Source organism: Accipiter gentilis, chromosome 9 (genome assembly GCF_929443795.1).
Source record: "Accipiter gentilis chromosome 9, bAccGen1.1, whole genome shotgun sequence".
Taxonomy (NCBI): Eukaryota; Metazoa; Chordata; class Aves; order Accipitriformes; family Accipitridae; genus Astur; species Astur gentilis.
Window position 1 is genome coordinate 11,342,776 of NC_064888.1, and position 16,728 is coordinate 11,359,503.

The 16,728-nt window shown below is 38.4% G+C and overlaps 1 protein-coding gene across 6 annotated transcripts in view; it reads right to left on the reverse strand.

Moving 5' to 3' along the window:
- Window positions 1–16,728, reverse strand: part of GRID1 (glutamate ionotropic receptor delta type subunit 1) — a 555,275-nt gene that overhangs the window by 24,852 nt on the left and 513,695 nt on the right. For all 6 annotated transcript variants that reach the window (XR_007507329.1, XM_049810876.1, XM_049810875.1 and 3 more), the window contains one exon: window positions 4,669–4,864. Coding sequence is in view for 5 of the 6 variants with exons in the window: in XM_049810876.1 (XP_049666833.1) it covers window positions 4,669–4,864 (196 nt within the window). In the remaining variant the exon portion in view is untranslated. The remainder of the gene's footprint in view (window positions 1–4,668; window positions 4,865–16,728) is intronic.

The following is a 16,728-nucleotide window of genomic DNA, read 5'->3' on the forward strand; positions in this document are numbered from 1 at the left end:
GGGTACCGGAGGTAGGAAGACTAAGAATTGCAGGAAACACCTGGCCCTGACCCATGCGATGTATAAGCAGGAAACACATCAAGGCTCCCTAGTTGCATATGACACAGATGTACCTACCCATGCAACTGAGTCCTGATCACAATACAGCAAAGATCCATATCCTCAGGCTCTTGCATTCACAGCTCAGCCATCTAAAGCCTGCATTGTAGGTTTTTAGGGCCCAAAATAAAATAAAAACGTTCTAGTGATCAGGCATCATTGCAAAGATAATATATAGAGAAAGATGGTAAAAGGGAATGTGGCAAATAACAGCTAAAAACAGGTACGATAGCTTGAATAAAGAATGACTGAAATGAAATACAGAATAATAAGCTAAAATTTATACTTCAGACTTTTAATTGGCTTTCACATTTTGCTCCTTTGCTATGGCCTTATTGCGACGCTCAGCATGCAGGCATATTGCAGAACAAAACAAAAATAGCTCAGTTAAACTTTCAAAAACCTCTTTAACAGAAATTCAGCCAAAGCAGCACTCATTTATTCCATCCAGGTGGAACTACTAGGGTGGTTTACACCAAAGACACCAGACTTATCTTTAGTTGAAGAGGTTTAAGAAAACAGATTTAAGAAAAAAAGAATCCCCTAGGCAAAATTTATATTAAAAATATTTCTTCTTCACATTCATAAAAAATTAAAAGGCCAAGGAAGATTGCTTCCTAGATATAAGAAGGCCCTCAAAGAGAATAGTAAAACTTCAGAGAAGCAGTAAGCAACCTCATGTCACTCTTCAACACAGAGGGAGATGGAAGAATATTATTCAAAGGATCCTGGCTTACTGATGGTAAAATGATGTTTTTTTTCAAAGAAAGCATGGTAAGAAATAATAACAACTTGAAAAAAGATGAATTTCAGATTAATCACTGATATGTCTGTGATTTATCTGAAACTTATGAACAAGCTACCACTCTAAACACGGAAGTGCCAGAATAATGCAACATTCATCATTAATTTACTGCCAGAACAGTGTCACCGTAGCTGATCCCATTATATGGCTGGTACCACAGAAATATCAAAAAGTGACCTTTACATTGGCATTAGTGGAGTAGTTCAAAAACATGCTTGAATAACATTTATTATCTATTAAAAAGTGCTTTAAGAGAAGCAGCACAGTTCTAATAAAAAGAAAACATGCCATTTAATCCTATTCACATGATTTAAAAATTAATATAATTAAGGAGCCACTAAAGGATGTAATATATTCAGGCTTTGAGGAAGCATTTGCTTTTACTCCAAAGGCTGATGGGTCAAGAAATGGAGAAATTTATGAGGAGCCGTGAAAACACATGGATTAGCAACCGCAATTCACAATATAAAATTCATTGTGGACAATAAATTAATGGAAAAGATAGTAAAAAAAATCCTATTTGTTGAACTTTTAAATTACTTTTACTCTTTAAAAATGAATGGATCTGACTGTTCAACAAGAAATGCTCTGATTTAATGTTTAGTGTTCATTAAGGGTGAGTAACTTTTTGAAGGAAGCAAAAAAGGGAGGGGATGAACTCTTACTGTGCCATTGCCTAAATCAATGATACATTCACATTTTGTACTGTACTTGTTTTTGATCACTTTTCATCAGAAGTGATACACAGGAAGAAAAGAAAGGATTCAGAGAAATTTTAGCACAAAATTGATTGGACAGGGGAACAAACAGTCTCCACCAAAGTAAAGCTTTTAAAAAATACAACAATAACAGATTAATTCTCCTATGTGTGTATATCTATATATAAAGATATATATGGGATTACATAGGGATCATATTACTTCATTCTTTCAAAGCAAAATGCCTGCCCACGATGACAAAAGCCACAGGTTATTAAGTATGTTGTGGTAATTAATAATTAAGCTGAAGAACTAATTGCCACTGGGTATTATGGAAACAGTTTGCTGAGATTTACAAATGGCTTAGAACTGTGTGCAATTCCAGTACCAATGTCCACCTGCGTTAAGAGCGCAGGAGCTACCCACTGCATGCTTCTTGGGGATCCTGGCTGTAGCTTGACCCAGAAAGAAACTTTCCATACAACAGAGTTAGTCAATCCTCATCTGCTATAGTGCCAGAAAACTCAAGTGGCAAAATAGCATTTTGTATGGACTGGCAATTTGTCTGGTAACCTCCTCTTACGCTATGCAGAGATATTTATGAATAGCAGAACACTTTCCATCTGCAATGACCGCTTTCAAATGCCTTGGAAGTACGACAAAAGCAACTTGCCACCCCCAGCTCTGAAATATCCTTCTGTCTCTTACGTGACTTTGCAGTGCATTAATGCCCTTTCCGTGGCTCTACCAGGGTTGCAAAAGCTGTGTCTTGACAACGGGAGGTGGCCACTGTGGCTACAGGGACTGTGCTGTATCAGAAAAGAGACCTCTGCCATGGCAACCAGATGCCACAAAAGCTTTCAGGACTTTCTTCCACTATTATCCTTTTGTTTTAAGGTAGTCAAAGGGAGTAGGAAAATCTCTGGGCAATGGGGAGAGGTAAATGGAATAGAGACAAACATCTGAAATACCTGCCTGTACCATAAATAAGCAGCACTCTCCTGTTTTGCATTGAAGTGGCATTGCTCATTTTATAACTGCAGCTGAACTGTGACGTTGTCTGAAGAAAATGGAAAGGGGAAGGAGGGGATAAAGGGTAGTAGTGGGCTTGGTTTTGGGGGTTTTTTTTGCATCATGTTGGGCAAGTCCTCATTCAGAAAAATGGTTTAGGGATCTTTTTATGCTAGAGATACTTATATTTCCCATTTCCTATAAAATATATTTTTAAGGCACGTTTACATCTCCTTCATGCAGCAGTACGTGTTTACAGATGGAAGGTCCCATTTCCTTGGCTGACATCAATTCTCCTTTAGAAAAACCAGAATTTCTAGCTGTAATACTTGACATGGAAAACTTGTCTGTTTATTCAAAGAGCTCAATGAGCTAGGAAGAGCGACATTTAAACTATAAACACAACAATTTAGTTGACAATGTTATTAAATATTAAGCCCAATTTATGTAGGTGTCTAATCAAATAGCAGCCTTGGTCAGCTTTGGGGACTGAAGTTAATCTGGTTATTGTTGACGTTAATTGAATGAGCTGATCAAGTTATATAAACATCACCCTACAATATTGAAATCAAACTTAATATAAAAAGTTATTATCACATAGATAGGATGGAGCTGCCAGCTCCATACAGACAATGTAATTGGTATTCTAAACAGCCTGCCAATCTACAGTTGCATTTCTGGCTTAGGCAAATCTATCTATCATAAATGGCAGCACACAGTAGGCTTACAGAATAAGAGGGTTTACAATCTCATGGCTAAGGAGCATCCACTGACATACGAATGGTAGAAGAGAAAAGAAAAAGTAAAATACTGTGCATTTTTCTAAGGTAAACTGTTTTATTATTGGTATTAATGCTAGGGTACATGGAAAAGTACTTAATTTCTCTATTTCTAACTCCTTTAAATGCTAAAAAAGTCCCTCAGAACAGAGGCCTCATTTTCATAAAGTGCTGAGCAGGTAAAAAAACCCAACACACTGCAGACTTCGCTATTGCCAGAGCTCTACCTTGTTCCAAGGAAGAAAGGCTATTTGAGCCGAGGGCAGAGGGGTTTAGGAAAGCTCACCTGGGAGATGGGAGAAAAGGCAGGGTGAACCAAAACTACTGACTAAATACTCCTGTGCTGAGAAGACACAAGAGTATATAAAGATTTTGTCCAGAAGTCACACAAACAGTTGGGAATCTTATATTAAAGGACTTTGATTTGGGGAATGGGTTGGCCTGTGTTACTGTGTTCAACTCCTTTATGGCACTGTAAGAACCTGTAAATTTGGGATGTTCTCCCTCTGACTGTTCAGAAAAAGCTTCAAAGAAAAAAAAGAAACCCAAGGCCCAACCATTTTAATATTTCCCACTTACAAAAGCATAAAGAACTAGTAATATATTTATTCAGAATCAGTGTTTCACTGACAACAGAGTAACTCTGATCAAACAATCACTACATTGATAACAGCTGTTAGTTTGTTTCATGAAAAAAATCAATTGACAAATAAAGAGGATGCTTTTCACTAAAGGAGCAGCATGTTAAACTTTCACCATGCCTGCATCCCTTCTGCTGTAACGTACCCCTGGACGCATGTGGTTTGATGTTATTTACTATCTGGTTTTGCTGAGCTATAAGATGGGAAGCAGAGAAGAGAGGCAGACTAAGAGTGAGAAGTGTGGACGTTTGTATTTGTGTGATCTGAACCAGGGCTGTTTATCACAGGACTTGGCACAAGCATGTAGGATCCCAAGCTGTTATATATCAGTCCTTGAATGCCCTATCTATGCTCAGTTTCACCAAAAATAAGTGCAGTCATATCTGAGACAAATAAAAGTTAGGTGAAAGCATGGTGACATGTGAAAGAGTGTATGCATTTTTTAAAGTTTGGAATAAACAAAGAAAATCTTGCATTAAATTTCTGTTCTAAGAGAAATAAGTATACGTTCAGTGTGTCCCTTGATTTTTTTAATGACTAGGTAATTGCTTTCCTGTGACTTAACATTATTAACTCCATGCAAACAACATTGATACAGCATAAAAATTAAAAAAGACCCTGTGATCCAGTCTTACCTTCCTGATGCCTTCAGAAGGGTTCGATACACAATTATCTGCCCCATTATTCTTACTGATAGTCCTCCACAGTTCAGCAAATGTGTTATCCTGCTCCAAAGGGTTGGTCCCTTTTGCTTTAAAGTATTCATACACTGCTGAATCCCTGACAGTACCGTAAGATATATCCATTTGTTTGGACAGATCCTGAAATGTTCTGAAATTCAAGTGATATTGAGGTATTAGTATTATGTAGTACATTACCAAGATTTCATTCATTAAATGGTTTCTTTCTATGTCTGTTATTAATCAGAAAGCACTTACCCTCATCGACTAACATTTGCATATCTCTTTCCTCACCATAAAAGAAAAACCAAGGAGAAAGTTAATTGTATTGTGAACCTATGAATTTAACTATACCTGAGCTCTTTTTCACCCCAGTAAAGATTTCTTTTTTTTTGGACAGATATCATACATGTTAAATGTTACGATGCTAAGTTTGCACAAGAATGTAGTGCAATAAAGACTGACTCGAGCACAGGAAAAACTCTGATTATAAATATAAACTTCCAGCCCCATCAGCATCCCCAGAAATACCTTTCAGAATTCAGTGGAATTAGTTTGCAGTTACACCAATACCCCATCTGACTCCAAATCAATACGACTGTTCTAAACAAACAAATAAAAGTCTCCCTTCCAATTTCCACTAAGTCTCTCTCGCTCTCTCTCTTTTCACAGCCTCTGGTAAAACAGGCATTTTTCATTCACACACAGGCCTAACTTTCATTTACTCATCATACCACTCTGGAAGTGTAAATGGGCCTCAACATGAGTGGCTGTGAATGCACCATTTATTTTCAAATTGTACAGAATGTAATTCACTCCTGGTTTACAGCCTTTTCTGCACAGAAAGGTGTAAATCACTGCCTGCATCAGTGAAAAACAGGCCAAGATTCAAAACATTTCAGGCAGCATCACTGTCTTCAGAAGCAGCATCCTGGCTGTTTTCCACCTTCAGACATTCATTCCCATTCCTGTGCCTCCTTCCTTTGTCCTCAAGTATCAATTCTGTGCAGTGCCGCCATTTTTTTCATCTGAGCATACACACACACAAACACACATTCAGCCACTGACCACCACAGGCAACAGCAGGCACCAAACTGGATCTCATAAATAATGGTTTATTTTCTGTTTTGTAAATGTGTAACTTCACGTAATAACAACAACATGCTTCTGATATGACCAACTGGCCAAGGCTGTCTGAGATCAGTCAAACTAAAGCAACCCTCCCTGCCTCCCCCCCATTTCTTTTTCCCAGAAACAATCTTTCAGGAAAAAAAAAAAATCCTCCTCAAAACATCTGAAAGGCCCACTCATGCCACCCCTCACCTGCCTCCAACTCCTGGCGCCACAAAAGCAAAACATTTTGCCTTGCAGCTCTTGCAGAAGATTTCTTCACAATGCTCCTGAGGAGCTGTGCCTTGGCCCGTGAGCTGAAGCTGTTTTCCACAGCTGAAGACTTGTCACAGACAATATTTTTTCTGCCACCCCATTTCACTGGGGGGATGCCACTGCTCACACCTCACATCCCTGTAAGATTCCCTACAACACTAAAGCAAAACAATCTGGGCGGATACACCATACTGTCCAAAAACCTGTAGAAAACTCTGCCATCTTCTCCATCACCTCACCTTCAGGACTCCCAAGTTTGGCTCCCAAAGGGCCCCTTTGCCGGGACACACCATGCGGGAGCCTGCCAGCTCCGTCCCCAGGGCTCCAGCTCGGCAGGGATGCCTCTCCCACCCCCGCCAAAACTCCTCAAACTCACAAGCTGCTTCAAACAGTTTAAGTGGTTTAAGTTCTTAAATTGTGTTAAGGACTTTTTATCATTTTAAGCTGTTAAGCAGCTTTAAGTAAGACTGCGTGAACAGTTTTTTCTCTATATACATTGCACACTTGTGGATTTGGGCTAACTCTGGGAGTTACATCAACCCCCAAACCTCCTGTTGTTTCTCTAGCTCTGTATATGGCACTCTGGTAAAGTACAAAATAAACACCCTGGAGATTGCTGGAAATTCAAAATTCTAATGAAAAATGAGAGAATTCATGTCGGTTTTATTTCTCTCTTTGTTTAACAATCCCGAAAGTTATATTCTGGTCTCCTAAATGTTTCCTGTACATTTCATTGAACAGGACCATTTTTCCTCCAGTCTCGATCTAAATGATTACATGCTACATTTAGTTCCGTCTCTATTTTTTAAAATAAGTTTCATCATATCCCATGGAATTGCCTACATCTTGGGGATGGATGATCTGGCTGTTAAAAGACACATTCTATCTATTCCAGGTAGAAATGATGAAGAAAGGTACTCAATATACACAGGAGGGTTTCTCTGGCAACCTTTTTCACACCAGGTTTGGCATACAGATTTTGGCGTGTGTAGGAGTGCATGTTTGGTAGAAGCACAGTAGCAGAAACATGTTTCGCTAATGTTCTTCAACACAGCTTTCAGCTGACAACAACTTTGCAAATGCCTACTGCTCATGCTGCCGTTCTGTTTGAAAGTTTGAACACAAGGGTTTGATTATTTTAAAAAAAAAATTAAACCTGCAGTTTTAATAATGTCAGTATTTTCTGGTTCACTTCTGCTGCCTCCACTGCTGTAGAAGCTTTTTGTCAGAAATACACCTTTTCTTTCAGCTAAATTACTTTTTATTGACAATCAGTACTGTACAAAAGCACAGTACCTGCTGCTTTTCGAGCAGCACACTTTCTTCAGTTCTCTAAACATCACAGGGCATAGTGAGAAAGTTCAGGGGTTTAAAACCAGGTTAAAACTAGTGCAATAAGCACTGGTGGCAGGGAGGGGAGCACAGCCTTTGCCTGGGTGTGGTAAAGCAACTGCTGCCCCTTTAGCTGGCAGAATTTCCTTGGAAGAGGTAATATGGAGTATCGTGTGTCCTAACGGTTACATATGCCTTTCTTGCAGGGCCCTGTCTGATGTGTTGTAAGACCAGCCACTGACACAGGAAATTTTCCATACTGCACCACCATTGGAAATATCCTGGGAGAGAGACACCCGGTTGCCAAAGGGTACAGCGAGGGGCACAGTAGGTAACCAAGCTTGTGAGCGTTTCTTGTAGAGCAAATTCAGAAGGATGGTGACTGTTTGAGTGAGAAAATAATCTTATGCCTTTATCAAATGGACCACTTAGCCAAAAACCTATCTCAGAAATTGTCCTGACAGGGAATGGTCTAGACCACAGTTCTTACTCTGTATAAAAACTGTCTCTGTGCTGTATTTCTAGACTGAAATTGGAGGCGATGCTCAGCATCTGCATGGCCAGAGAAGTGACCAAAAGATCTGGGCATGGCAGGTATGGTCACATACCTAAAAGCTACTGAATGGAGATTCGTATGTCCTGGCTTTTACAGGGTGACTAAGATAATCACACATGCAGTTTTTGAACATTGTTATTTTAACTCCCTCAGATCTGCCATTGCTAGACAGAATCATTCACTGCTGCATTTCAGATACTGGTTGTGTGTTACAATCATGCCATTCTCTAAAGGCAGCTGCTTTCAGCATTCTTCAGCTTTATTTTTGTAACCAGGCAATAGCTGGACCCACCTTCTTTAGCCATTCAAATTCTTGTCTCACTTTCCTATGGCAAAGATTTCATGCATTTAATATATAAAATTATTTGCAACAAAAATGTGTAGCATAACAAGATGCCCCATTAACCTTACCACCTCAGTTATTGGATCTCACAACCCATTAAGGGCTCAATGTAAGTGTGATTAAAGATAAAGCTAGTAAAGCAGAAAAAGGCAATGCTCCTCACTTGCAGGAGGAACACTTATGGAAGCCGAACTTCAATTTGTAGATAAAAACATCCACTCCATGATTCCTATAATAGACAACTACATGTAAACAAATTGATTGAAGTAAATGTATCTGTGGTCAATCTAAACAAAAATGGTGTCTTTTAAAAGTGTATTACCAGCCAAAGTATTTAACGCATATAGTTATGCCTGCAAGATAAATGCAACAATTGATAAATAATTTCCAGTGGAGTTGCAATTACTTCATGTAGAGTCACCTGAAAACTGAACTCTCTGCTTGTTTTATTTTTTAGAAATATATTGACATAAACCATATGCTGCAGAATAAAGTCAGGCAATAGCTATACTAGCATTTAAAATTAGACCACAAGAAATAATTGCCAGAACAATACTGGTTAAGTTACACTTTTTGGAGATTTTTCCTTACTAGAACTGTATAAACCCAAGACTTTCTAGATGAATAATGTGAACAAATCTTGTCTAAGTGACAGACTAAACCTGTCACTAGATGCTTTGAGGTAACTGCTGATCAATTAACTCAACTGGAGTCATCAGGATCATCAGAAGTGATCAAAGTACCTAAAAAAAAAAAAAAAAAAAAAAGGAAAGAAAAAAAAGGAAACAAGCTCCTGTCACTTCTAAATTTAAAAAAAGGGGGAAGGGGGGAATTCTTTTTTTTTCATAGAAACTTTTTTTTTTTTTATTAAAAGAAGGTCTTTTAAACAAAGAAACAAGGAAAAAAGGCAAAAAATACTTGCTTATTGAGTTTTTCCTCATCCTTACTGTTCATTTCTTTAAGTTTGTAGCAAGCTGCACGTCTGGACTTGTATATGTAAAGTCTATTAAGTCTATTACTGTAAACAGGGCAATCAGCTGGCACCACGATGTCGTCCAGTAATGGTCTTTTACATCAAAGTAATAAACATAGCATTTTATCTTGACTTCAGCCTTAGAAAAACCATAATGGGAAAATCTTGACATCTCCTTGATTTAGAGGTAGTTTCTAGCCTTCACAACTGCCCGTGTTCTAACACTGTAAAACTGGGGATTTTTCCAGTCTGTTATTACTTATGGAATCCACAGTATTCTTTAAAAATTACACAAGAATTTTCATGCTTAGCTGTCTGCACGTATATTGTTAGGAATAATAAAGCTTAAGGTTAGACACAGAAGTAGCGATCAGCACTCTACCCTCGTTCTTCCGCATTGTGAGTAGACTTCAGAGTAACCTCTCCCTTCACAGCACTATGTACGTTTTGTCAAACAATGAGATATAAATAATTCCTCTCAACTAAAATTCCTTAATATTAATCCCTACATTATATACAGACAGTAAAATAAATTTACTGCTTTTTCCATATTCGGTAGAGAAAGCTATGTTCTTCTTTCACCTAAGGAAGCCAGGACCCTGAGATTTTTGCTTAATGCAGCATAATATTTTTGGTGATGGCTGCCATCAAGATAAAGTGTCCCAGAGATGATGAGACTTTTTAAGCTGCTCTGCCTAAATGAAGCCTTAGAAATGCATACATAAAACGTATGGTACAAGCCCTGAATTTCTATTTTTAAATACCTTGAAGCTACTTTCTTTTCATTTAAACTTTTTTTTTCTTTTTCCAAAATCTAGGAAATCATGACATCTACAGAATTAAATTTAACTGCAGTTCCTAACTATAAGTGTTTTCTCAACAGGATACCTGAGAGGGAAATACGTGCTTTACGCATTGAGAAAAAAATAAGCCTGCTAAACTTTTGAGTAAAAATAAAAGTAGCTGAATTGATTTGGCAACATTATACCACCAGTATAAGCCCAGGAAATACCTATGATCTTAAACCTAGAATATAAAATCCTATTTGAAAAGAGATTTATTTGATAAAGTTATCACCAGCAGGAAGCAATGAGTTGAAAGAGAATTCTGCCCACTGTGAACTGCAGAAAAGCGTTCACAACTTGACACATAGAATTGCTCAGAACTACAAACTCCATGTATGTATTTGCCAAAACAAATGAGAAAATGGTGTTTATTGTTGGTGACCACATCAGTCCACCCACTGAGAGATGGACTTGAAAGTCAAGCAAGCTTTGCAGGATCAGCTTCTCGTTTGTACATGTCTCCAGTGAGAAAATAGTCTGCAAAGCTGAATCAAGTTTGTGGGTGGTAGTGTAGTGGTACAGATAATTTCTACATGAGCAGAAGATCCTTCCATTCAGAACCTCAACCTGTTTAATTTTTATATTCATTTGTGAAGCAGCAAGGCAAAGAATTTGAGCCTTAGTCTGATATTCACAGATGAACAATCTTTGGACTTTGGATCTCCAGCTTTAAGTAAAATTTATGAGTGGGTAGACCTTGTCTTAAGACATCTGAAACGGAGTTCAAACATCTACATAAAGGCATTCTCTAGAGCTAGTCTACCCAAGCTGAATAGCTTAACTGGTTGAAGACCAGGGGCGGGGAAAAAATATCCATCTGTTATGGACATAAATTGCCACTAGGGGATGATAGTCTCACTGACTCAGAGACTTAGGTGAAAAGTTTCACTGTCTTACTGAATCTAAGTTACAAAAGCACAAGCCTACTTAAAAATGAAATAGCAGTTAGTGCCCCTAAACATTAGTGCAACCAATACTTAATAAGCCTTCAATTATACTGGAAGAGCAATATATTAGCTGAATAATGAGATAATGTTAGAATTGACCTATCTTTAGCACCTGGAGCCTAAAAAGTAAATACCCATCCAAAAAAAAAAAAAAAAGGTATTATGACATATTTCTATAAATTTCCAACATTTGTTCCAGGTCTATATAGGAATGTTACTTGTGTGTGTTAAACTGGCTGTAAGATACATAAACTAAAATATGGGCCACTTTAAACAATATTCTTAGAGAGGCTAATAAAACCATTCAAAGTATTTTTAGAATGGCAGTAGCCTTAGTACAGAGAATATTAAAATGGAAGCAAGTTTATCTCCACATCTAATAACCTTAGACTTCAGAAGAATTAGGTCCATGGTTTTAATTTGTGCATCTCTTTGACTTTCTTTGAAATTATGAATAATCAAGCTGAGCTCTTAAATCAATCATTAAATTGCCAATGTCTCTATAGTGACATGATCAAATTCTGCATCGTTCCATTTCACTGCAAACCAAGTCACTTTAAATGTTCTTAATTCTGTCTCAGTGCAGCGATGTGCAGAGCGACGGGTTTCTTCAGCGAATACACTAAACAAAATCTTAACTTTACCAATAGAGGTAGTCCAGCAGAAATCAGCAGCAGTACTTGCATGCTTTGTATACACTTTGCAGGATCAAGTCCTTCACCAGCAAATATATCATTCTATAGTTCATAGAAAACTCATTTCATCCGCTGTCCATGAAAAATACCATCCACTTTACTCTAAACAAAAGCCTTAACAGAAAAAGCCTCATGGGAGTTTCTACAAGGGAAGCCATAAACATTGAGAGATTAAACTACACTGAATCAATGGAGTTGCAGCCCTTCGCACCAGAACTAAACACTTCCAAATCATGGAAGGAGACAAACAGTGCAGACAGTTATGGCTCTATATGCACTTGTCATCATCAGTGGAGCAAGAACAGCTGCTACACATGATTTCAAAGAAGCAGGGACTTTCCTCCAGTGGAAAAACCAATCAAATGGCATGTGTCACAGAACACGTTGCCATGTCAACTACATACTTTTACTATAGTTAAAACAAACAGTGATTGAACTCCTCAGCAGGTAATGGCACTGCAGCAGCTGTTTCCATGATGATAATGATCATTGCTGCCGGTGTGGTGGCATCTATGAGCCCTCGTCTGGGCTGGGACTCGCTGCCCTATATTAGGTGCAACCAAAAGAAAAACATAACATTCAGTTATGGATTTACTGGGGGAAGGAAGCTAAAGCCAGCTTTATTTCTGCCACAGGAGGAGGGGTTTGCTGCATGGACCCTGTGCCACATGTTCTGTCACCCTTCCAGCGGAGGATCAGGACCCTCTCTCTCCTGCTGCCCCAAAGAAATTTCTTTTTTAGGGTACCTGGCATACCTAATGAGTAGACCGGTACTGCTGAGATCAGTGAAACTATTCATGCACAGAAAAGCACACGCTCAATGGTTTCCAGGATAGGAGACAAAAGTATAAATAGTAAGAAAAAGGCAAAACAAAATAGTCAAATAATATGAAAAGTACACAAACTGTTAGAAGCACAGAACTTGTACAGCCTCCACGATGGTTTCATTTCTTTGAAATGACTTCCACTAGCCTCAGTTCCTACATGCAAAGAGAAAGCCAAGAAAACTAGACCATCTTCTAAACTCCCGACACAGCAATGATTTCACTGCAGATTGAGTGTTTTCACTGGGACTCTGTTCCTGCAGAGCTGCTGCATGTTTAAGTTTTAAAAGAAGGGAACAAATGGTATGTATAGCCACTGAAATGCATTACAGTTGAGTTATTAATAAATGATAGTCATGTTTATGATTTTAATAGTATTTAATTACTAGCTACATGCATTTTATTGGCAAAACATTTGTAGGCTTTTTGTACTTTCTAAGAGTCTGAGATGCAGCAGAAATATGCTCTATTACCATCACTTCAAATCTCACTTTTGCTTTACTGATCTCAGAACAATCTGCAGAATTTTTGCTAACGTCAAGGTGTGGGGAATGTAGGACAAAAATCCATACAACTAGGCTGTGTCCCACTGCTCACAGAACTTCTTAGCATCTTCCAGTGCTTTATTTAGGCAACATGCCCATTTTCAAAAAAAGACTTAATAGTTTTTCTGGCTGTGAGACTCAAATTTGAATCCAAGTATCAAACCGGATTGTCATCATCATCAGTAAAACAGGTTCTTCTGTAAACAAAATTATACCTCTGGTTATTCCTATCCATTGCTATTTCTAAATGATGCCCTCAGGACCGCCTCGGCAACTCTAGTCATCTGCAGTGATCTGCATGAGTGTGACTTGACTTGTCGCTGGATCATGGAAGCTCATTTTGCCTAGAGCTGACACTGGCTCTGCTCCAGCACCACACATAAAGAAATCTGTTAAACAGCTAGAAATAAGCTAAACATCTCCTGATTGCCAGTCCAATGTTTCTAACTATACTTCCAACCCTCCTCTTCTCCAGACCTCCTCCAGGCAATAAGAGCATAAGTCACTTAGATAGCTGATTTTTCCATTAACTAGGGGGTTTTTTTGGTTGCTTATTTGTAATAAATCTTTTATTTCTGGACGTCCTATATTTTCTGCATTGTTGTCATATGGTAAAGGAACCATGATGGTCCTTATAGTAGAAGTTATGATTACTTTGCTTGAAAATGTTTTTAAAAACAAACAACAGCATAACAAATAACTCCATTATTAGTGGTAGCAATGAAAGCTAGTTTCCAAGGATTTGCATCTCAAAGCCGGATCTGCTGGTGCCCCATAGTTTGTGATCTCTGGATGAAGTTTCTCTTATGGCTGGGCATTTATGATCGCATATGAGTTTATCTGATGTCTAATTGAGGGAGTGAAGTCAGAAGGCAGCCTTTCCTTTATATTTACAAGGGACATTTACAGGACCCCTCTTCACCACCCCAGTTTTCCATATTTCTAACAAATTAATATCCTTGAGATATTATCCAGTTTGGCCACCATGCTTGCTATTTAAGAACGGAAGGTGGTAGACTGACAAAGAAACATGCGGAGTAAGCACATTAGAGTGGTTTGTTTTAAGATGCAGGCCCAGGTTTTCAAAAGCCGGAGCTTTAATTTCTATGCTTAGATCCACATTTAAACTACTACATGACTGGGCAGATTTTCAGAACGGATCAAGGAAAGTTTTGGCAAAACAGCAAATCTGTAGGATGTTCGCAGATTCAGTTAAAAGCCTGGAAAGTGATTCACAGGAGCTATGAGCAGTTGCTGCTCATCCTGCAAATCAAGAATAATCAGTCTTGCTAAAAAATCTGGGTTAGCCTGGGTCCTTTAACCACACTCCATACCCCATTCAACAGCGAGAAGGAAATTAAAATGCAAAGAAGGAAAGGCGAAAACATCTCAAGAGCTTGTAGCATGTTTGGGGGGAAAGAAATACATTGTTTGGCCTACCTTTGAATATTTTCTTGCTTTACTTTTAAACCACTTTGCCATTGCGACCTTTCTCTGAGTAGCTTGAAGGGTTAATGTGTTAATTAAAGCAAGGTATTCTACTCCTTAAATTATTAATTAAAAAAAACCTGCAGCTGGTGTTTAACAGCAACTCAGTCCCAACAGCAGGTTTTAGTCTCTTCACCTAAATCAAACATATCATAAAGCTGGCATGAAAATCATATTGTCTGAATCAAACACATCTGGCAACTGACACATGCTTTTACCTATAATGAAAATAACAAACTACCTCTATTATTTATGCAGATGCACTTTAAATTGTTTGCTATGCTGATGTCTTCTACCATTCACACGCGGAAGCTAAAAATCTTAATGAAAATTAATGATTAAGATCGAGAGGGAAGAAATTGCCTTCTTCCTTCTGAACTGGTGTTATAACTACTGATACCACTGCCATTCTATTTTGCACTCAGGTGACAAAGAGTAGCTTTTTGATTAAATAGAGTGGGGAACAGAGAATCTTGGCATTTCGGTGCCAGCTTATAAAACCCTTACTCAGGGCGAGTGGTACTTTATACCATGACTGTTAGGATATCATTATACTGTAAGTAGTTCCATTAAAGTTCATGAAATCCCAGTGTGAGATAAGGTCCTACTGAACTCTTTATTAAGTTTTGATTTATCAGGAGCTGTCGCATGCTGTGAGAACGAGGATCTCGGTGAGGAAAGCTCTGGACTGCTGCCTGCACCAGTGTCAGCAGTCTCATAGCTGGGGTGGAGGGGCTGGATGAGTTCACATGGCTTAGATCAGTCAGAGGTACAAAGTGATGCTGGAAAACAGCTTCACACCCTTGCCTTACCACAGGGAGTAAAGCAGAAGCTATTGATGTTGACTTCTGTCAGAAAAGAAGAAAACAGAAAGGCTCTGAAGAGGCATCTTGATTGCTAGAACATGTGCTGGGTACTCCTGGGAAATCAAAACATAGGGCTCTTCATTAATACTGAAAGCACATATAGCATTCATCAGCTATTATTGATGTCTAAAGTGCATGCATTGCATATGCATATTTTAAAGTCTGGAGGCCCACTTGCCTGTTTCTCAGAGGACCCAGATTGCGAGCACTTGGTCTGTGGTGTACTTCCCACCTCACCCTGACGTACAATGAAGTCAACAGAAAAAGAGACCTTACCCTTTTGCCTCTCTCTCCTCACCCTGAACACAAGTCTCGCCTGAATACCGAACCTCATACTAGAAACACTGCCAGCACTGCATCAAAACCAACTAGCTGTTCCTTATATTGAGATTAATTAGTTTATTGGGTAGCCTGATTACATACGTTCAAATATGAGCTTGGAAATTGCATTACTGCCATATAAAAGAAACATGGTAGCTAACATCCACCCCATTCTGACTGATGGTTTTCTATTCTTTTTTAGATAGATATGACTATTCATAAATCAATTAAATTAAATCAGTGGCTTATTCTCCTAGGCTGGTTTTAATGGTTTAGAAGGCAAACAACTTTAGTTCATGTGATTACATTTCTTTTAATGGAACTTTGACAGCTGTATCAAAATAGCTTTTCTAAGGCAACATCATTCTCTCCCCCATCTCCGGATGAGTCTGGAAATGCTCCTCTATTATATTATATGGGGCCACACGTGCAGAAGAGGAGAACATTGCTCAGTAAGGCAGATGAGCCCAGGAAGTGGAAAGAACGTATGCAATCCTTCCCTTAGCAACACAGTACTATTTCCAGAAAAGTTTTCTTTCCCTCTAGAAAATCTTTTGCAACACAGGAACTAAGAACTAATAGGAAAGCACTCATGGTAATAAACAGTTGCATCTTAGTTTTCAGGGAAACTAAGAACCCACAGCTCCTTTCCCCCCTAAACACCCATAACCTGCATCTATTGAAAGTGTGTTTTGCTGTTGGGGTTTTTGGTTTTGTTTGTTTGGTTGGTTGGGTTTTTTTAACATCATCATGAATAGTTTCTAAATCTCCTTATGAGGATGTTCAATTTTTAAAACCTTTTCTTTAAATGACAAGTTTAAGTTTTCCACTTCATGGCAAGATGGTCTATAAACATTTTAGAATGTATTGGAACAACTTTTATTTCAGAAGACA